At 44.0% G+C, this 23,014-nt stretch overlaps 1 protein-coding gene across 8 annotated transcripts in view; it reads left to right on the forward strand.

Moving 5' to 3' along the window:
- tmcc1a (transmembrane and coiled-coil domain family 1a) overlaps positions 1-22,811 on the forward strand; it is a 45,972-nt gene extending 23,161 nt beyond the window's left edge. For 6 of the 8 annotated variants that reach the window (XM_030055755.1, XM_030055754.1, XM_030055757.1 and 3 more), the window contains 4 exons: positions 16,082-16,339; positions 16,575-17,266; positions 19,259-19,394; positions 20,360-22,811. In XM_030055755.1, coding sequence (XP_029911615.1) covers positions 16,082-16,339; positions 16,575-17,266; positions 19,259-19,394; positions 20,360-20,674 — 1,401 coding nt within the window. In that variant the 3' untranslated portion in view covers positions 20,675-22,811. Of the gene's footprint in view, positions 1-8,140; positions 9,117-14,706; positions 14,856-16,081; positions 16,340-16,574; positions 17,267-19,258; positions 19,395-20,359 lie in introns of those variants that run through there. The other 2 variants (XM_030055759.1, XM_030055760.1) reach the window with 2 other exon arrangements.
- The last annotated feature ends 203 nt before the right edge of the window (positions 22,812-23,014 follow it).

Genomic DNA, 23,014 nt, shown 5'->3' on the forward strand with positions numbered 1-23,014 from the left:
TGAATGCATAGCATGTGTAAAGATGCTGAGTTTTCTTGCTCATCACGTTTCAGGCAGTATTTTGCAACGTGTTTATTGCGCATTTTCATATCTGGATAATTATAAAATAACGAAAATGTGATTTATCGTTCAGCACTAGTGTGAAGACGACCTCCTTGACCAGTGGTATCAAAATACATTACAGTGCATCTTTCTGACCTGAACAGCGATCTGTTTCGTTGTCTCATTGTGACCGTGAGTCACCTGCAGGTTGTTTTAAGAAGAAAATTGCTCTTGCTGAAAGAAAGGGAGAGAGGGGGAAACAAGGGGACAGACCAAGGGTGGGTAACTCCGTGTCTGTGCCACTCCCTGCTCAGTCTATATAATTTAGTGTGAGTCTGATGAATAATAGATGAGACTATAGATTGCTGAGCTCAGCTCTGCTCCACTGACCCACTTAAAATACACACTGTCAGTCACACACACATACAAAATTCAAATCTGGTCATATCCCCCAAGGAATCATCATATTTTCTCTTGACCAATAACCTGAATCAGACCTGTCATACTCTTGAGTATCAACCAATAGGAACCCTCCATTTTCTCTGTTCCCACCTATCAGAGTATCTGATTTTCCCAGTAGGAAATGAGCTGCAGTCCAGTCAAGCAGCACAGTGCGACTGTCCTCACTAAGCAGATGTTGTTGGTTGAAGATTTTTCTTCCCAGCTCAAATAGGTCTGGCTACAGATGCTTTTTCTCCACATTCATGTCACTGATGAAGACAGAGGTGACATTATCTAACACTGTCTGCCCTTGACTCCCCCTTTTTTTTTTTTTTTTTTTTGCATAAATGTCTTCACATACTGTCCCGCCTTGGCATATTATATAACTAGGGTTTGAGTTGCACTCATCTTTGTAATTTCTACTGCTCATACCTTTGACATAACCTCCCGTTCTCTCTTACAGAGATATTAGCCTGCAGGCACTTATGTGATATGATATGATGTTCAGGTAAAATTACGTAAATGGTTTGGGCTGTGTATTGAATCTGTCATCAGAGGAGAATGCAATAATAGAGAAGGGATATTGACAGGGAACATGTCAGGAAATAGCAGTGGTCAAACAAACAGACCATTGACAGAAACTATTGTTCTATGACAGGTGCTGTACAGTATAGTTTGTGTTCTAGCTCCCCCTAGTGGTCTGTGTAGTGGTCTGTCCAAAGGTCTCGGGCTTGTTTTGTGGGACTGAGCCTTTCACACGAAGACAGTTAACTTGTGTATGTCCCAGGTAACTAGTCGCAGATGAAAGGGGAATTATTGGATTTGTTTCAGAGGTTAGCTGCAGCAGATATGACAGGCACCATTATTACCATGACTCACGGATAACCACAGGAGATAATGAGAGAATCCCCCACCACCAAAGATTTTAATTAGATAATAACTATCAAACACTGATGGAAACTTTCCATTAGTGATGCCTTATGGTATTTGTGCAGTGCTTATCCCTCATTGTCTCTCCTAGTGTTATGAAAACCTCTGCTTCCTGGTGGTTAAATTCACAGAGTTGTTTGCTCACATTAGCCCTGTCCCAGAGCAACTATTAAGTCTATTATGAAGTGGGTAGTGAGGTTAACTTTGGGCCACAGAGATGGCAGGCGTTTGAGATGGAGAATGCTGGTGAGGGGTCTTGAGAAAGGGCCAGATTAAACAATCTCTCAAGGCCAAAAGGCCAGAACTGATTGTCCTGGATTCTGCATCTTCCTGCCTATGAATAGGCTGGCAGTGTGTTTGGGCCAGCATACTGCCCCATGGTACACTGTGTATTGTACAGCATCCAGACAGACTCTGCATTTTGGGCCAGTGGCCTCTCCGTCTCCAAGTTGCGTAACCAGGATGTGCTGAATATAAACAGGAGCAGCTCCAAAAAAATACTGACCACCACCGGCAGACACACACTGTCTCCCCCCACGTATACACACTGCCTGCCAGAGGTGGAAGTAACTAATTACATTACATACTTTAACTAATACTTACTAACTACATACTTTCACTGAAGGGTTAATTTTTGCTTGAGTATTGTACTTCCCTACATTTTAAATTGCAGATGATCAATGTTAGTGAGGACCATTTAGATTCAGCTGACAAAAATGTAGAATAAGTATGGGGAAAAGGGGGAATTATATCAGTGAGTTGGCCTGGCGATGACAACCATGTAGACTCAACCATTATGTAATGGTGTTAGTCCCCATTTGTCAATTGAGTCTACAGGGTTCTCACTTCACTCACCCCTTTGGAAATTTTGCAGAATGCACCTTTAAAAGAATCTAGTGTGAACCCTGTACCCTCATTCTTTTATAATTGCATGGAAAATATCACACCAAACAAAGTTATTGTCATTACTTTCATATGTATGCACACATTTTTGCTCATACATGGAATGGAAAAACACAAAAGTGTATTACTAAGTGCATGTGCTGTTCAAGAAGGTCTTCTGTCCACACATACAACATACATAGGCATGCCCTCTAACAGGTGTACTACATGTCCCATACAAGATCTAAATAATATACACACCCTCATAAATGTGCAGTATATCTACACAAACAGACAGACACATTAGGGTGGCGTGAGTGCCTGCACAGATGCACACCATCATGCTCTTATGCAGAGTCACTCTTGGGGATCACTGACAATACACCTGTACTGTGTATGTGTTTTCCTTAAACACAGAGCTTGTTTCAGCGGCCCACATGGATGTGGCTGTCAGTGATTGGCACCTAAGTTGCCTGGCTTCCAGAAGGCTGCCAGCTGCTATTCATCGTTATCTGCCATCAGACATGGAATGAGACTGAGCTCTCATAATAGTTTGAGTTGTTGTTATTGTCCTTTGTTTCATTTATCTTCCTACTTGGCTCTTGTCGATGCCAATGTTTGAGTTGGCTCAGAGGACCCTTTACGCTCTCTGACCTCTCCAGTCATAATGGCTTCTGTGTCTGAAGTGCCCAGTGGTTTATGTAACTGCATTTGTTAGACAGAAGTTGGACTAGGGAGGCTGGACAGCCAGAGCTGGACAGGGAGCATCTCTTTATGGGGAAGGTATTGTTCAGGGGGGCCAGTGCCCCGAGCCTGGCTCTCTCCTCTCAGAGGCTTGAATTACCCCCAGTCTGAGCAGACAAAGCCCTCGCTCTTCTGCCTTTACATAACCTCTCACACTCCCAAACCACACTACAACACACACCATCATAACCCGTAATCACTTGGAGGGGACTTTGGTGATTAGGGCTGGCGCAATACCACAATGACTATAGCTCCGCTTGTCATTTTGCCGTTATTCTTGAGAATTAATTCTGAAGATCAGCTTTTGTGGGATAAACATATGTCCACACTTAGCCTAAAAGGTTATCTCTTTTGCCTTTATTTATTTAGATTTGTTCTCTCCCACTTCATCTCATAGCATTATATTTGCATGTACTTTGTGCCTGGACTGCATCCGAATTAAACAAAATACAAATCATATTACAAGCATAACGACTTCCAAATGTTTTTATAAACGTGAAGATTTATGAGCAAACTCTCATTTTCTAGTTTCCAGGGTTCTCATTCAGTACAGTCTGGTGTTGTCAGAACCACAAAAAATGTCTCTTGTTGAGGTGACAGTTGACATTTTGATACGATTTTTGATATCTGTCTCTAAAGATCATGTCGTACATTCACATGAGAATGGCTGACACGTGTCTGCTCTTTTGGAGATTCCTTATCAACCCGTCCAGCAGTTTACTTACTGTTACTTGTATGGTCATTCTGGTTGTATTATATTCATATACATGCAGATTTCTGGTCGTCACCTAATGAATCCTGGTGTGATGAAATAACAAAAAGACAAGTGTACCGTGAAACTGGAGTCAATGAAACATGAAGTGTAAACATAGCCACGATGCTATAACAGGCAAAGCATCCTGGCCCTGCATCAAAGAATAACTGCTTGATGGCAAATACTTGATGAGCTAACCAGTTCCTACATGTGTTTTATAAGGTAAATCACATAGGTAAGGCTTGTTATAATAATGCTTAGGTCATGCCCCAAAGGTAGTAACTTAATGTGCACTAAGTCATTAAGTGAAGCATCAAACTGCCTTTGCTTTGAGTTTAGAGTATCAGCAGAGGAGCAGAAGAGCAATCACTACCTTAAATTTAGAGGCAAAAGAAATAATGGAAATCTCCTGCAAGACAATGTTTTCAACTTCATAATTACCCGGCTAAATGTTATGATGCACCCTTTTTATTTAGAATTTTCTATTTTAGTGTTTTCTATATGTTGTTCATAAGCTCATTCATGTCGTGACTGCTCATAAAGTTGACAAGAAAAATGCTGCTTTCCTCGTGAGTTCCATTCAGAGGTCATAAATATGAATACAATGTAAGTGTAAAATGTGTTTCACATGAGGTATCAAAAATGTGACTTTTCATGCACTCATATTTTAAGCGATTAAACCATGTCTTTACCACGTACCCTCATAAAATATATTGGCATGGAGGAAGATATGGGAATTATGTTGGATCCTTTCACCTTGTTTCTCTTTTGGTTTTTCACTTGATTGTTTTGTCTCGTCTGTTGCCTCTGTCCCCAGCTCAGCCTCTTTGTCCGTCTTTGTTTTCCATGCTCATCCCTCCTCATCTTTTGACGGTCTTCATCGCTCTCAAATTCACAGTAAAATCCACACCCTGCTCTTTTTCTTTGTTATGATCTGTGTCTCTCTCTTGCTCCACTCATCTCTGGACCTTTCTCTGCTGTGTCCCTCTCTGTCTCATTTGGATTCTTCCAGAACTTTCCAGCCGACCTGGCCTCTGTTCGGCACGAGGCTCCGTCCTCCAAGTGTTAGGTTGTCCTGATGACTCTGTCCCCTGTCTGAGGAAACCTCTCCACACACTCTGTCTCCGTGCATTCATATGTTGCTTCATCTCTCGGAGCATCAACTTTTGGAAATATACAGTAGACTTCTGTTGTCAAGCTTGCACCATAAGAGAATATCAGTGGGAAAGTCAAAAACACAAGTGGGGACGTCACCGTAACACGAAGTATGTGCTGCTCTGGATGGGTCGCACATAGCACCAGGGTAACTGACCACATCCTCTTGACAAATGTGTGAGTGTGTGGTTGTGTGTAGAAGAGGGAGAAACTGTGTAATGAGTGCATTTCTCCAAATGGGTCACTGTTTTGTCTGCAAGGCAAATCTCTCTCAAACCCATTAAGTGAGACGCCACAAAGGCTTATAGCAACAAGAAGCTTCAGGTGGAATTATAGCACTTTTTTCACTGACCTCTTTTGCATGAATATTCCAGACAGTGACACACACACACACACACACATACAGTCATGTCAGGGTTGTAAATGTAGTTTAAAAAATGGTACAGCACAACACTACTCTACATGTTGTAGGTCAGGGACACAGCTCAGACATCACCTTTGCCTCAGTCTGACATTGTTCCATATGGCTTAACCTCGTTCCCAGGATTTCCCCTCTGTGCAGAGTGGAAAGCCTCGAAGAAGGCTCCTTATTACCATGGAAAAAGCAGGAGCTAATAACACCCACCTAACCTGCCTAGAGACCCATTGGTCTCTCAAATGAGAGGACAGTTGTCCATCTGAATTTGAACAGGAAAGTGAAACTTGTTAATCATTCCAATCTCTTTGATAGTTTTATTGAATGTTTCCTCCAAGAGGTCAGTATTTTGCTGACCAGTTGGCTTTTCCCTTTATTCTTTCCCTTGAGAAATATATTCCTCAGGATGGGAGGAAGCAGAAACAGAAACCCCTAAATTCTTTCCATCCAGTAAAACTGGAAGTCCAAAGGCATAGGGCAGCTTGGCCAGACTGTTTTTCATTCTGCTGCTGATAGTGAAGAGTGTAAGTAAATAAACACCCTATAAATGATGCATGCATCACTTGGGTAAGTCGGAATGAAAGATATCATTTCTCAAAGTCTCATTAATACCAGACTATGAGTGTCTGAAATTTTACGTTTGAGTTTAAAAAAAAAAAAAAAAAAAAAACATGATCTATAGCTATAGTGCCACCATTAGCCCAATCAGAATAATTTACAAAGGCAGCTGGATTTGTGTGGCAAGTTTTAAAAGAGCTAAGGCCTTTTAAATTTTGAAATATTCACATTGAATAATAGCACCTCCATCAAGCCATTCAGTTAAAAAATTTAAATCCGAGAGCACAGAGCCAAAATGCATCATCCCTCCAGCTTTCACAAAAACCACACTGGCGGTTCTGAGATATCACCTGAGATATCAGATTTGACAGACAGACAGCTCGATTTCAGTCAAGTGTGACTTCCATCATGATTTGTGTCTCAGTAGCTAACATTAACTTATGCCTCAGTTCACTCCTAAGATACAGATCACAGATGATCTTATCTTTTCTCTTGCAAGTGAAGTGCTAGTCAGGACGAATATCTGCCCCCGTCTGTGAATCTGTCATTGCGGAGCCACTGTGCTATTTGGGGATTGTTGGTTAGGCATGTTACTATGGACATTCTTAAGAAGCCCTGAGTCATGCTGAAGACTTTGGTATTCCCAGACTGACAGGAGCTCTGCTGGGCTCCACATAGCACCACAGGAAACTTAGCGGAAGGGCTGGAACGACACTGAGATCACAGAGAAAAAATGTCACACACTCACCTCTGAAAGCACCTAGAAAACCTGTTGGGGTAAAATATCCGCTGTAGACTTCCCCTAAAAGACCGAACACCTGCTCAGTTATTTGTAAGGAGAGTGTATGACAGGGCAACTCATTTGTTTGAATGATGAGATAACACATTCGTTCATAACAGTGAAATTTACTTTAAAGGGCTTAGTGAAAAGAGGCCATGCCAGTGGAGACCGATAAATGAAATAGTGACTCAAGTGATATGCAGCCTCACAGTCGCTGACTGTTTCTTTTTAGTAATGGTTAAGGCAGAGGATTCACTTACAACCACTGAAGCTGCCATGTGCCTCTGACTCAATACTGGAATCAAACGTTCATTTTACACACTTGCGCTACCCTCTGAGCAAGTGAGGTTTGTTCTTATATAAGCAGCCTTTTCCCTAAATCTTATCCCCTCTCTCTCGGTCCCCTAACTCCTCCTGCTCTTAGTCGCTCATTAAAGCATGTATTCATTCCCCCCTCTCTCCCTCCCTCCTCTCAGCTTCTGTGCAAAAGTCTTTGGTAGCCCTTGTCCTGCCTTACCCCCTACGTGCCTGCATTGCTTTTTCTCCCTAATTGGTCCTTACACTGCTGGAAGAGAAGACTGAAAACACCACGATTGTGTTGTGAAACCCAGTGGAGCAATGCATCCAAGCTTATAAGTGGTGTTTGCATGACAGTTTGAATGTGAAGACTTTCTTGTAATATCTTGTCAATTGGATTTCGATCTTTTCTAGGCTACATCTTATAGCCCCTGTGAGCAGCCAGTGCACTCAGTTCTTTCACGTTCGCATTTTCCTCTGATGTGTAATTTTGCAGTCTACCAAAAAACAGTCACTAAAACGTTCCTGTAAGATTGCAATGCAGTGTTGGCAAAGTAAAATCTTCTTAGCTGCCACCAGCTGTTTTGTTTTCGAAACACCTTCTTTAAACAGTAAAGCAGTTGCACCATATGCATGTGTGTGCGTGTTTGCAATTCTGAATTGCGGCTTTGTAACATCATATGACTGCGTAATCCGAAAAGGGTTTTATCCTTGAGTGAAAGCAGTCGGTTTCCGGCTGTAATTGAAACTGTTCCAGTTCTTTAGATCTGTAGATTTCATATTACATCCATCAATGGCAAACACTTGTTGATAGACGGCTACTGGGTGGGCATTTAACACTGACTTGGAGGGTGGATGTGAAGTCTAGACAGTAGTTAGTTTAGGCACAAGATCATTGATCGGCCCATTCAGGAAATGATGCAAGATTGGTCAGGGGAGGTAATTTGTCCAGCCCCATTTGTTTAGCGCACACAGGCTGTGGAAGGTGATTCATTACAGCATGATGACTCAAGAAGCTGATTGGCTGTGACAATCAAACTGTGTGCGATAATTGAAAGGAGGGAAAGGAGGACTTTTCTCCCTTCACGAGTTCTTTCTGCCTCAGCTAGTTACTGTTGTGGAGTTGAGCTGGCCTAGAAACTCCAACAGAAGAAAAGCCCCCCCTCCTCTCCCCTTCCCTAAGCTCTCTCACAACCCCTCTCTCCTCTGCTGCCTCTCTCTCTCACACACACACACATACACACACGCTTGCTCTCTCTCAGTGACAGCTCCTGGTGGGCTCTTTTTTCCTGTCTGCTCCCTCGCTCCCCTCACATCCGTCCTCTGGGTGCCTGCCTCTCTTCTCTCCCTCGGTGGATTTTATGCCCGACGGACTCTTTGAACAGTTAACTCCGCGGTCAACTCTTCCCTCTCTCCACCCCGCGTCCATCCAACCCTGCGACTCTTCATCTGATTAACCGTCTCGGCTCTTGTCACCCCACGTCTGCATCAGACTGACCCTTCGTTCCAGAGGACTCCTCGCCCTCCCACCAGCACACCCTCTCTGTGGGAGCTGTGCTTTCCGAAGCACATGTGTGTTTCTGTGTGCGTGTGTGTGTGTGTGTTTGTGCACTCTATATGCTGTGTGCTGCAGAGCGCGTGTTTGCAGTTAGGAGTGGTCATGGGCTCCGAGGAGCATCTGCTATGTGTAACTCTTGGGCTGGCAGCAGCAGTACAAATTAAATCTTAAGACTCTGCACTATCAATAGTCACAATTCAGCGCTGGAAGGACTGAGCACTTTATGGATTTTGGATATTCAGTCAAAATGGCACTAATTCCTAGTCTCTGCCCCCTGGACTTGTGGTGAAGTGGATCCTTTGTCCAGTGGACTTGGAGCCAAGTGGACTTTGTTTTGGAGCGTGTCCCAAGTGATGAGTGGTCTCGCAGGGCCATGTTTGTCCCTTCTTCCCTGGCTGTGGTTGTCACCCGAGGGACACACAGAGAGACAGACAGATAGATAGACAGACAGACAGAGAGGCGAGGTCCAGACTGAGCAGAGCACATGCGTCTCCCCGCCATGGAGGTCATCCTCAACCTGGTAACTGCTGACTCCTCTCCACCTCCCACCCCCACCACCGTGAGTCTCCACCTGTATACAGTGTGCATGTGTGCACGTGCATGTATGTGTGTCTGTATGTATATATGTATGTGTGTGTGTGTGTGTTTTCATGCCCATCAGTAGTCGAATGTTTATGTTGTGAGGTTTATTCTTGTACATGAGTGCACAATAAGTAACTCGTTTTTGCCATGAAACTTGCACAGTGGTCGATGATACAACACTGCTTGCCTGTCAGAAGTGACTCTGTGACGTGTCTTGTGTGTTGCAGCTAAATACAAAACACTGTGTGGAAACTGTAAAAGCCGTTTCAGATTCTCAGACGCTGTGAAATCAGGTGGGACACCAATCCGCAGGCTTGAACAGGATTTTGTCGTGACATCACAGCGACTGAAAGCCTTTGTTGTGATGGTTGGACCCAGAAAAGCCACAGAGAGGTTTTTTTTTTTCCAAGCCTGGAGCTGAGCTGTTGATGTGTGTGGGTTTTTGTTGTTGCTGTTGTTGTTGTTGTTGTTGGAAGTGGACATAACAGGCTTTTCTCTGCCCCTCTGAATTCCTTAACACACACAAAGTTAGTTACTGGTGAGCTCCAGCGCTGTGTGTATGAGTGTGTGTCCGTGTCTGTGTGTTTTGCATGATTATTAGTCCAACTTTGTGTTGGTGTGTGCTTATTCATGTTTGTATGTGTTGAGTAAACCGCCTCTTGTCCAGCATCACACAGAGTTATGTAATTGTGCATAGCCGGTGAATAGGGCTCATTGTTGCCAGATTGGATCTCCTTAAAGAAACTAAAAAGCGGATTTCCATTAAAAACTTCTCTTTTGTGTCAGTATCAGTGCTGCTTAATTTGGCACGGTCGGGTGGGAACTGAAACCATGGGGAAATAAAAAGGGGAATGGTAGTGAAAAGAAATAAGAAGGAAAAGGGAGCGAGAAGGAGAGGCTGGAGGGCAGTGCCTTCATTAGCAGACAGAGGGGAATACCAGCTCCTCTGCCCACTGGAGAGTATCCTCCCACAGCTGAGCCCTCCTCAGACCTAATGTGTACATCCTGCTCTCACTCATTTAATAAGGTCATCATAAGTTGACACGGACCAGTCACATGTGCTGATGTTCCAGCCGTAATTCAAATAACCTGAGCTCACTGAACTCCCTCGCTTTATCTGAACATGTAATGTAAAATAGCTGAATTACACCTCCTCAGTACACAAATGTGAAAGCACACAGTTCATGGACATACACTTCAACAACACTTCTTAACAAGTTATTCAGTCTCTGTTTTTCTTCAAATTAGTGAAAAAAAAATCTGCATTCTTTCCATTGTAGTTTCCCATGTGTTAAAAATCTTTGTGGAAGCTAGTATAGATATGGCAGAATAAGGCGGATCAGCCCACTAGTATCAAGACATTTGATTCAAGAAAATTCTGGAAACATGTTGATTATTGTTGGAAACAAGTGGGATTATCTCATCACACTGATGACTTTTTTTTTACTTGTTTTAAGAAAGATAACATTTTAACACTGAATATGAGACTAAATGCCTTGTTAAGATGGAGATTTTTTTTGCAGTGTGCATGATACTCTAGCCATGCCATTCCAAGCACTCTATAGTCGGGCACAAACTGATAAGTTTTTATCTATTTAACAGTAGACTTTGGGACTACGTAGCACTGTCATCTTGATACGTGATGACCAGGGTCACTGTCTGATCCACACACTTCAGGGTTAAAGATCAAACAACAACAACAGGAGTGTGAAGTTCAGTCAGTCAGAGATGATTGGTTTCTAGGCCACCACAAAGTAAGTGACGAAGGCAGAGAAGGAGAGGGAGAGAGCTAAATGGAGAGGAGACAGCTTCAAAATGCAAATAAGACAATGATTTTTTACAGCTTGCGAGAGAGCCAATATTTTCATATGCACAGCTCTGGGCTCACTGCTAAATACTTGCACCATCTGGATGGATCTAAGATCACATTTCTCATGGATCTTGCACCGTGTAGACCAGAAAGTGGAGAGCCAGCTAAGTCCAGCCAGCGACCACTAAAACAGGGATGTACAGTGAGGTATAACACCTCTTCACCTTTTCAACACCTCTGAGAATCCTGTAATGGGATATCATCAGGGGAGAGGAGCAGAGCAGAACACACAGAGCAGAGTTCCCGGGGAAAAAAAAAAAAAAAAAACAGGACGTTACAGTATCCCTGTAGGGTGACAGTAGCACACTGGCACGTGAAACCTCTGCTGCAGGAGAAACTCAAGCTGACAGTACAGGAAGCTCACAAGCACTCAGCGGGAATGAGAGGCATAGTGACTAACAAGGTAAAAGTCTCTTAATTACTCCCGCACACACATGCATAACTCACATTCACACAAGCACTTGACCTTGACTACAGAGAACATAGACTTTCTGTGTAGTAGAAAATAGAAACAGGGCAAGATTGGTCTTTGATAGAGTCTGGGGGTTTTAGAACAAAGTGTTTATATGCAAAACAATCAGAACCACGGCTCAAAAAGGCTTGTATAAATGCTCACTTTACATAATCTAAGGCTATTGTGTAAGTGTACCAAATACAAGCCTAAAATATAACACGAAATGGGGTGGTTTCATGTAAGAATCCTTAAGCCAAGGATATAAAATCCATGCATCTTTAAACAAGAGGCAGTGGCCTGAGAGATTCAGATTCCAGTGTGACCTGGTCAGGGTGTGTAGATATCTATCAGTGTGTGGCAAGAAGCTTAATGCTGCATCTGTTGCCAGTCTGCATCCGTCAGAACATCTCAACATGAACGTAACCTGAACTCGCCTCAGTTATCTGACAAAACAGCCAACACATTAAACAAAACTTAGAGGAGAGGAGGATGTCTGCAGCCCTGAGGAGATTTAAGGGATGAGCAGACAAGAAAGGAGAGGGTCTTTATGAAAACACCCCTCTGTTTCCTACTATATGATCTACATTGGACAGGCAAGAATTTGTGGTGTATGTGTGAGAGCACAAGCTGTTCTTGGTGTGTGTATGTCTAATTATATGTAATGCATATCTAATATCATCAGTCAGGGAATGCTTTAGAAATGTCTGTATATGTGAGGTGTGTGTCTATATGTGTGTGTATTTAGGACTTGGCTGGCCTTTCCCAGGCCTCTGGTGCATCCTGGGTAAGTCAGGTTTGCCCTTTCACATCTTTAACCAGCTTTACTTGGATCAGAGGATGTTGCACAACCAGGCCCAAACCGGCAGGGAGACCCAGTTTGGGGACTCAGACATGGATGGAGGGAAAAGGGAATGTGTGTGTGTGTGTGTGTGTGTGCGTGTGTGCATGTGCATGACAGAACAATAGTGAAGGGGGCAGGTCGATGTACACCCTGGGTCTTAAATAAAGCGTAATCACAGTGTTATCAGACAGCCTGCTGCCCCAATGCACATCCCACAAACACACACACATGCACGGAGACGCACACATACACCTCATGAGGCTCCATAGGCTCCAGTGATGTGCTGCCTAATTGCTTCAGTGGCTCAGTGCATCGGCATGTTTGGCTGTATTAACCCTGGGAAATTAGCCTAATCCTTCAGCTCACCATCTTTAATTACACACATGATTAGTCACAGAAAATCTCAAACTCTCACAGATGACACTGATTGTCTGGACGGCTCAACAAGCAAACTCCAGATCGTTCATATCCATAACTGGAACACATCAGAGGGACTAGGAATGAAACATTGCAGCGCGATGTCTCGTAACATAACAGTGTCATACGCCAAGGGAACCAGTTGGAGAGTGAGATCATCGCTTGCCATAAAGACGGAGAACATTTGAGCTGTCTCTGGAAGCATTAACATAAATGGAAATCAGTCCTGCTGTCGAGGGCACACCCTGAGAAACTCCACCTGAGTGACCAGCCTCACTGAGGATCTGTGTTAAGTGTGTGGGTTGGTTTACTTTATATGACTGAAGAACTCTGCTGACAGAACATTTTTGGATCAATGAAAGGCCATGGATTATTTGGTACCAGTGTGTGTATGTCTCTGAGCGTCTTTATCACAGTGGTGAGCCTCTATCTACCCTGAATTGCAGGGCACTCCCGTTCACAGCAATCAGCTGCTTGCTCCTTTGCCCTCTTTATCTTCACTTAGAGGCCACATTTCTGATTATGTGGATCATTTGCACTGCCTCTGTTAATTTGGGTCATGCTCTTTGGCAATGTAGAGGGCATATTGAAAGATAAAAAATAAAGATCTTCAGTGGATATGATGAGGTTTTATTGGTTTCAGTCAGGCCACATGTAAGAGGCTCTGGCATGTAATAATTTGAGGGCTCTCATTCATGCTTCCCTTTGTGCACACAAGGCTATTAATAAAGCTGTGTTTATATCCGAGAACAGACCCGGGTTCTGCTATGAAGCGTCGCCTCTCAGTTCCCTGCTCTGCCAACATGCCATTCTATCATGCCATCTCTACTCTGACTCACTGGATCGCTTTTGCTGCCCAGCAATTGGATTTCTGATGATTACACATTACTGTAAACAACATTTGACATGTATTGAGTCATGCATGTGGGTCTTGTACAGAAATTAGCACAATGTAATCCCACCTAGTCTGAAAGCCTGACTATCCAAAATTAAAAATGGGAGACATGCCAAATCCCTATTGTTACCCTATTCTCTACACTCAGAGGAATGTGCCCTTGGCTAAGGTGTGTGTGTGTGTGTGTGTGTGTGTGTGTGTGTGTGTGTGTGTGTGTGTGTGTGTGTGTGTGTGTTTGTGTGTGCGTGCGTGCGTGCGTGCGTGCGTGCGTGCGTGTGTGTGTGTGTTAAAGGGGATGTTGGACTGGTTTTTCTTGCCCTGTGGTAATCCTCTCCATTGGCTGAGAGACTGGGGGTTGATGGGACAATCTCACATTGCGGCCCCATAACCTCTTGTTGAGTTTCACACACACACACACACACACACACACACACACACACACACACACACACACACACACACACACATTAAAAAGAAAATTGAATAACACCCACGAGCTTAAAGTAGCATTCAAAGCTCATGAGTGTGTATGTAACTCAACCACTGATTCAATTTGAATTAAAAATAAGAATAAAGACAAAAAGGGATTTTTTTTTTCACTGCCATTGTGTTCATATGCAACATTGGTGCTGTCTACTTTGGCATTTTTGTCCTGATTAATAAGCACTTCGCAAACTTTTTTTAAGCTGTCGTGAGAAGACACTTGTTTCATTGTTTGTTAATATTATTAACTGTTATAAGGGAAGCAGCCTGATGTAAACAAGTAGAAATTATAGCGACATGAGCATTAGCAGTCAACATATTTGATGAGCCTGGATGACATCATGGTCTCAGCAGATGCCAAAAAAAAAAAAAAATCCCCGACTGAGGAGCTATTTCTGCACATAGTGAGGATGATTGACGTCTGATCGTCTGCCTCGTGCTGCCCTGGCTCCGGTCGCGGCTCTCGCTTTTAGCATTACGTCACCCTGGTCTTTGCTTCAGGGAGGGACAGAGGAGCGGGGCGGGGCGGAGCGCTGAGCCGGCCGGACAGTTTCAGGTGCGCCTCAACTTTCACAACAAGGTTAGAGAGAGACAGAGAGACAGAGAGAGAGCCCGCCGGCGAAACGTCCAGCCTCAGAGAGGGACTCATTCTAACGGACTCACAGCCAAGGCGGCAGGACAGATGAAAATACACAGTCGGTGTTCACTTTGGAGAAAATGCACTGGGAACAGTTTATCCGTTTGAGGAATGGAAAGGTGAGCGCCGCTTCTGCGTCCTTTGGGTCGCTTGTTTCGTGAAGACGAGCTTTGAAACCGAGGTATTAGATTGAGTGGTTTGTTTAACTATTAATTAGTTTGGTTGGACAGGAAAAGTTATAACGACCATGTGGTTAAATGGGTTTCTCCCGGATGCGATGTGGTTTCTTTTGTTGACGGTGGTGCCTGTCATCTATTAGTCATGCTGCTGCGCACGCTAGGTAGGTGAGCGGCTGGTGCTTACATTTGTGGTATTGTAAATGCTCCTATGTGTGTATGACAGCTGCTGGTGGCTGGTAGATGCCACTGTGCATGGTCACTGTAACTTATCTCTGTCCTCTGACTCTTTCCCTGGTCCGCCGCTCTCAGGTTTTGCCCCTCCGCCTGTGCCAAGTCACCAGGGTGCACTATCAGATTCACCTGCTGATTCTGACAGCATGCTAAGTGATGAGAAGAAATTTTTAATCCACTTTTGTTTTGTTCGCTGAGAAGTGTGAGAAAATGAAACGCGTTATCTCTCTTATTGAGGATGGTTTCATCTTCCCAGGTTGATTTTTTCACACAGTTCTAAGGAGATCTGGAAAGTCCCCAAGCTTCCAAGTTGAGATAGTGTCTGATTATTATTATTTTTTTATTGCTTTATGAGCTATTGACAAAAACAGTGTTTGAAAAAGCACCACAGACAGGGATTCCTAATCTGTAAAACAGCTGTAAACACAAATCCAATATTCCATCAGTCTTGTCCCATATTGTCACTTAATAGACCTCATTATAGAGATGAGGCTGAGATGAGGCCTCTGCTTTCCTGTTTAATCAGGAGAGAGATTTGTGGACAGCACTGGTGTCATACCTGGATGTGTTGAGTTATGTAGTGATTCTCAGGACAACATATTACTGCAAACAAATTGTTTTTCTGGTTTCTCTTCTCTGGAAACCCTTAGATGTAAAAAAAAAAATTGTAATATTGCCCGTTCCTCTTTTGAGATATTGACCGTTAGTGGCCTTCGCAACTGACAGAGGACCAGTTACCGAAATGCAGAAGAGAAGTCTCCCTTTTTAGTGTGCATCAGCAAAATGACCATGCCCTCACAATGCAACTCACACATTTTTCTTCCTTACCCCCCCACCTCTGCCTCTGTATTTCTCTTTCTATCCCACTCCTGCCCTCTTTGAACCCCTACCCACCCCAATCCCTTTGTGTTCCTTTCCTGTCACCTTACCATCAGATCGATCGGCTGGAGGTGAGTGGGCTGGGCCAGACCCCCCTGGCTGTGTCGTGTGGGGCAGACGGTTCATTCCCGGGAGGTGAGGATGGCGCCCCAGACCCCCAGCGCACCAAGCAGGCCATCGCCCAGCTGCAGCAGAAAATCCTCAAACTCACAGAGCAGATCAAGATCGAGCAGACAGCCCGGGATGACAACGTCGCTGAATACCTCAAACTGGCCAACAATGCTGACAAGCAGCAAAGCACACGCATCAAGCAGGTAGGAGGAGGGAGCACTGCTGTTTTTGGAAATATTGGCCTAATATCTCATGTAGATTTAGCTGAAAATTAAATCCAGGTTGTTTATGCTTCAATTAGAGCATCAGCACTGAACCTGTTTGATCAGTTTTGTCTGAGCCCAGAGGTAGGGAGGGACCTTGCTAAATATATCGGAGTCGATTAATTCAGTGCCATCGTATTCCATATGCTAATGAAACCTGTTCTGCGGCTGCCAGGTTTTTGAGAAGAAGAACCAGAAATCAGCCCAGACCATCCAGCAGCTACAGAGGAAGCTGGAACACTACCACCGTAAGCTGCGGGAGGTGGAGCACAATGGCATCCCACGCCAGCCGAAGGACGTTCTGCGGGACATGCAGCAAGGCCTGAAAGATGTCGGGGCCAAAGTCACAGGCTTCAGTGAGGGCGTGGTGGACAGCGTCAAGGGCGGCTTCTCCAGCTTCTCCCAGGCCACTCACTCCGCTGCTGGGGCCGTCGTTTCAAAACCCCGGGAAATTGCTTCGCTGATCCGCAACAAATTTGGCAGTGCTGACAACATCCCCTCATTGAAAGACTCTCTGGATGACCCCTCAGTGGAAGAAGCAGTGACAGGGGCTGGTGGGCGCTCACTGGGCAGTGCGGGGCATCACCTCCAGTCCAGTCCCAAGTATGGGAGTGAGGATGACTGCTCTAGTGCTACATCAGGCTCAGCAGGGGCCAACAGCACCACAGGGGCCCCGGGAGGTCCCCCCAGCTCCAAGGGCAATACCCTGGAAAGGAGCCAGAGCTCCAGCTTGGACATGCTGCTGCAGGAAGTGCACGAGCTGAGGGAGGGCCAGGCACGGCTGGAGGAAAGCCTGGAGGGCTTGAAGAGTCACTATCAGAGAGACTACACTGTTATTATGCAAGCCCTGCAGGAGGAACGCTTCAGGTACAAATCTATAAGAGAGAGAGTTTGAAAGAGAATGAGAGAGAGTGTGTGTATGAGTGAGACAGAGAAAACAAACAAGCTTAACCAGTTTAGCACAAGAAAACCCCTAAATGTCAACCAATGTGGTACCAGGAAGAACCACTATATTTGGAAGCACAGCACTGAGTATTCTTAGCCCATTTATATTGCCATGTTATCTGGTGGCATATTGTCAAGGTAACACTCACCCTGCTTATTGGCTGAAGAACTCTTTTATCACTGCTAAGATAAAAAAAAAAAAAAAAAAAAAAAAACTTTGTCCCAGCTCTCATCTACCTGAACAAGCAAAGCAAGTGTGCTGTTTTCCCATTTAGTCTCAGTGTTTTTCTACCATTACATGTATTATGTATAACTGCATCAGCAATCTGATTATTTTCTGTTTTACTGTCAACAAGCAGGACTATTGCCTATTGCCTAACAACATACTTTCAAATTTAGACAAAAATGTAAACTGAGTTCAGCATCTTGCCTCAGTACTACAAGTGCTGCAATAGCAGAAGTGTTTTGAGGTAACAGTTTATATTTAAAGTAAGTGTTGCATGAAGAAGCAAGTGACAGAAACTCCTGCACAAACCACAGGTGCCCATCGAACACAGTTATTTCAGGCCCCGTCCAAGCTCCACACCTTCGGTCTCGCACTCATGGAGCCTTCCCTCTGGCAGCTTTGTTTTTGTTTTGTCTGTGATTGTGCTTTTGGGCATTTGGCCACAGTTGTTGAGAAAATATAACTCACATTCCTTGTGAATGCCCTAACAAGGGGGTAAAAAGATTGAGACAGGGACAAAGGGAAGGGGGCTAGAGAAACAGTTTCACAAGTAAGACATGAACATTTTTCTCCCTAAAATGTCCATCTGGCATGGCAAGGTACAGTTTTTGGAATAGTGTGGACACAAGGGACACACTGAGTGGGCGGAAATGCAGTCAAAAAAAAGGAGAAGGGAGCTGCCAATTTTTGCTGATATTTGGGTACCTTACACACTTAAAGTCCCAGTATCATATACTCTGGAGCTGGAGAAGCATGTTGTTTTTGGATTGCCCATGTAACTGTTCACAGCCTTGTATTTTGTATGTTTTTGGAAAAACGGGATATAAGGTGGTAAAGGTACCCAAACAAATCTGTATTTGCCTTATCCGAGGCTCCCCTTTTCATTTCTGGTTCTCTTATACTACACTATACTCAAAATAATAGCCAGCAGAAGGGCCACTAAACAGCTCATTTCAGCACACCCGCTGGGGATAATCTTTCATAAAGGAGTCATAGTGCTTTATATCTCCTGCTTGTATAAAGGGAGCACTTTCTCAATGACCAAGTCCATACTGAGCATGACCAAAAATGGCCTAAAGCTTGTTGACTGTCCCAGCCATCTCATGACCAGAACAATTTCTCTTAGCTCTGTTGATATTATAAACAAATGAGGTCATATCCATGTCTGTGCTCTCGCTTTATTATGAGAAAATGTGTTGCAGTGTAAGTAAAATATCATATCAGTGTTTAATTGCATATGCATGTGCGATCTCACACATTTTTCATATCACATCGCACCCCTTCACCTATATGCTTTATGGTACTTAAAATGGAAGGCATTCTCCTTGTTTTGATTCACAAGGAAAAGGAAACGCACTCACATACAAATGGTATATCTGGTCTTGGCCTGCATTGCCCTTCTAATTGTAAATAGCAGTATAGATCCTTGTACCTCCCGCTGATTGTCCTCCATTGGCCAGTGTCACACTGTTGACTCTCTGTGATTGGTCAGCATGGTCAGCAGATGAGTAAGCGTGTCCTAATCTCCTCAGGGTGAATCATCAGTGGAGCCAGGTGCCATTTGGCCACACACCTTCAGGGTCTGTTGCTACTAATGCCTGCATGTTGTTCTTTGTCTAAGCTAATTATGCCTGAAACTATCACGTGTGTTTTTTTTCTGGTGTGTGTGTGTGTGTGTGTGTGTTCAGGTGTGAGCGCCTGGAGGAGCAGCTAAATGACCTGACTGAGCTTCACCAGAATGAGATCCTGAACTTGAAACAGGAGCTGGCTAGCATGGAGGAGAAGATCGCCTACCAGTCCTATGAAAGAGCCAGGGACATCCAGGTCTGCCCATCTGGAACTACTGAAACTCACAAGCATGCAGTGCATTTTTGGAAATGCATTAACAGTGAATTGTTTTAAAACTCAGCTGTGGCAAGAAATCATCAACATAAATACTTACCTTGTAGAGAGGTATGGAAAGGCCGCCCTTAGATGATGAGGGCTTCAAGAATATGAAGCAAAGTGTTTTCACAAAATGGATAGCTCTAGTCCTTAGCTCTGATTTGTTTAGTCTCAAGGTTGTTAAAGACTTGCTTACGGCACATGTGATTGCATTTAAATAGTTGAATGTCAGTTAGTGCTGACATTTACCTACCACACAGGTACTTATATGTTGCTTAGCAGCCACTAAATTACTGCACAAAAACTATATTGCTTCGCAGATTATCATTATAAAAGCAATAAGCAACCCGATTCAGAGTTATGCAATGATTTTATAACCTCCAAGAGGTGTTGCAAGGCATGATGTTAAGTGGAGCACAGCCTTTTTTTGCTTATTACTGTGTTAAATCTCATGTGCAAAGATGAATCTACATGATAACCTCATGGGTTACATCTAAAGTAAAACTTCCAAGTACTGCATGAAGAGGGCACACAACCTCTTGACACTTCAGTGTATTATGTCATCGTGCATGTTTACACTGTAAACAGGGGAAGACGAGACAGAGAATCCAGTCTGTCCATCTGAATTTCCACATTTTGTAAACAGGAGCAGTTCTTTGGTCATGACCCACATTACCCTTGTCTTAGTCTGTTAGGTGTGTGTATTTGCATATGTGTATACCTGTGTGACTTGTATTTTACTGCCTAAGTTGCCACTCTAGTGCATTTCTCTTCACTGGCAACAGGGGGTGGTAAAGGTCTTTGACATATACCGTTTGTTGCAGGCTTATTCTTTATCAGTCAACAGGTTTTTCTGAATGAGGTGAATTTGGTGGCTGATTTTGTACCCTGTGTGCCCCCTGCAGGAGGCTTTGGAGGCATGTCAGACCCGGATCTCCAAGATGGAACTGCAGCAGCAGCAACAGCAGGTCGTCCAGTTGGAGGGGCTGGAAAATGCTACGGCCAGGACCCTCCTGGGGAAACTCATCAATGTGCTGCTGGCCCTAATGGCTGTTCTACTGGTCTTTGTCTCTACCGTGGCAAATTGTGTGGTCCCCCTGATGAAGACCCGCTCACGTTCCCTCTCCACCCTCCTTCTGATCCTCCTCCTAGCCTTTCTCTGGAGGAACTGGGATGCACTCTCGGGGTATACGCACCGAGCACTGCAGCCCCCCAGATGACCAGCCTGAAGTGGACACGTGTTGCACTGGTGACACCAGATGGTGTACCTGTAGTTCCAGTCGTGTGCAGGAAGCCTGAAGAACGTAACCGCCAACAGGCAGGCTGTGTGGCCGGGCGATGAAAAATTCATCCAATTGGCCAAGCACATTTGGACAGGATTTGGACTCGAGACAGAGATGAAGGAAGAGATAGAGCAAAGTTCAGAATTCTCATGACTTTCATTTAGAAAAAAAAGAGACTGTGTTTACATTTTGGAAATGAACTATGGTGTTGTTATCCCTCACAGAATGCAGCGTCATACTGTTTTATCTTTAGAGTTTAATCCAGTATGTTATTATTTCTAATATTATTTTATTTTCTGCATTATTTTATTCAGTACCATGTAGCATTATGCTCCTCTCACTCTGCACGGAGAGGAGTTTAGTCAGGAAACTGGTTTGCTGATTGACCTCAAAGGCCCAGTCTATTTGTAGAGACATGCAAATAATGTGATTGATTGCCTTTAGGAAGATAACTATTACTTAGCCTAGATTTGAAACATGGCTGAAAACTTTCCTGGGACTTGCTCCTCTCCTGCTGTGATGAAATTTGATCAGACAGAACTTTTTCCGCTCTGCATTTCCTCAGAAACAAAGGACTGACCATGACTTTGAGCGTCATGATGACTAGAGACTTCTTGTGCTTCCTTACTGTTTCTACTAGCAAAAATAATGTCCTTCTTCTTATGTTCTTTTTTAAGTAAAAGAAGAGAATGAACTGTTAAGTAGGGGAGTAAATTGTGAAGGATTGAAGGCGAACAGGGCCAGCTTTGAAGGAAATGCTGTGATGGACCACTGACTGTAGGACCGTCACACACCAAGAACCTCTTACCATCTTCAAATATGGAATCTGCCATATTGCAACATGCAAACAACCCTGCATGTTTTCATTAAGAATAGTTAAATAGACAGAAACTGAAGTTGCTTCTAAAAACATCTACAAAGGCCATTGTACAGGTAAAATCAAGTTGCCAGGTTAACTGCTTTGACCCCGCCATATTCAATCCGATCAGGTTTGGAAAGAGAGACCACTGGTGCTTATCCAGCTCAATTGCAGTTGGAACAGGAATGCTCCTGCCTCATATCTACAGTGCAAGTCGTCTCCACTGCCATGCCAGTCAAATGCACACTGCCTGTATGTGATGTTGTACTATTCATCAGACACTCTCCCTGCGTATTCAGTATCTCTGTGGGCGTCCTTCTTTTTCTGCAAGTACACTACTCTGTGGTGTAATCACCCAGTGCCAAACCTTAGTCTACCCAAGGGATGCCCGAGCACCCAGAGGGTCCAAGCTGAGAGGGGAGAACAGGGAGGTGGCTCAGGTAGTCTCACTTCTTTTGAGAGATGTCATGAATGTGTCTACCTGGATGTCAAGGACTTTATCTTTTCAGGAGACAAAACTTGTGAAGGGAAAACTCTGCCAGAGAATTCACAATCTGAAAACAAACTTGACTCAGAATCTTCAGAAGTGTGTTTCTCAACCTTGCTTCCTCAAGTACAGTTCTTGGCTTAGCGTCCAGTCCGTCTTATCCTCCCTCTCATCTAGTCAAGGACACAAGATGACCTAGAACATGAGTCGTCCACCCTGCATTTCATGCCGAGGAGCTGATTCCAAGATAACAGATAGTGAGATCATTTGAACCGAACTATACAGCTGCACTTTAGCACACTGCTAGATAATATATCGTAGGTCTGGACGAGGCTTGAGAAACCTTTGATAAAGACTTCAGAGGTTGTCACTCTTACAACAGCAGCCCTCTGAAAGATGAGGGGTTGGCTCAGGTCAGGATCATTGTCATCTCTGCCTAAGTGATTGGCAGTAAAATCCACACTGATGAAATGAGTTCAGTGAAACTCAGAAGGTGGATAAAAGTGATTCACTTAAGCTCACACATGTAATTAAAATGGCAGGAGAGCGATTGAGTCTTTTCAGTTTTGCCATCAAAAGTGCAGCAGACAAGATGACACTGAGCTGACCTGTAACCCTAATTTGGTGTTGCAGTGACTTCTGTGATGTAGGTTTGTGTGCTAAACCACTCCAGTGCCTTCTGATGTCCTTTTCTAAGTGTGGGATAAATAAAGTGCATTCCTGACTAACCCATGTGGCATCCTCATTTCTTTTATGTGAAGTTTAATTAATGTGTGGGGGTGGGGGTGGGGTGTTAATAAATTCCTGCTTCCTCTTACATTCACATATGGTGTTTAATAACTCCTGCATGTAAGTGCACACACTGGTTCAAATCACCTCCCTTGCAGTTGAACCATGTAGCCACTAGATGGAGATATTTTGCCTTGTCCTT

Source organism: Myripristis murdjan, chromosome 7 (assembly GCF_902150065.1).
Source record: "Myripristis murdjan chromosome 7, fMyrMur1.1, whole genome shotgun sequence".
Taxonomy (NCBI): domain Eukaryota; kingdom Metazoa; phylum Chordata; class Actinopteri; order Holocentriformes; family Holocentridae; genus Myripristis; species Myripristis murdjan.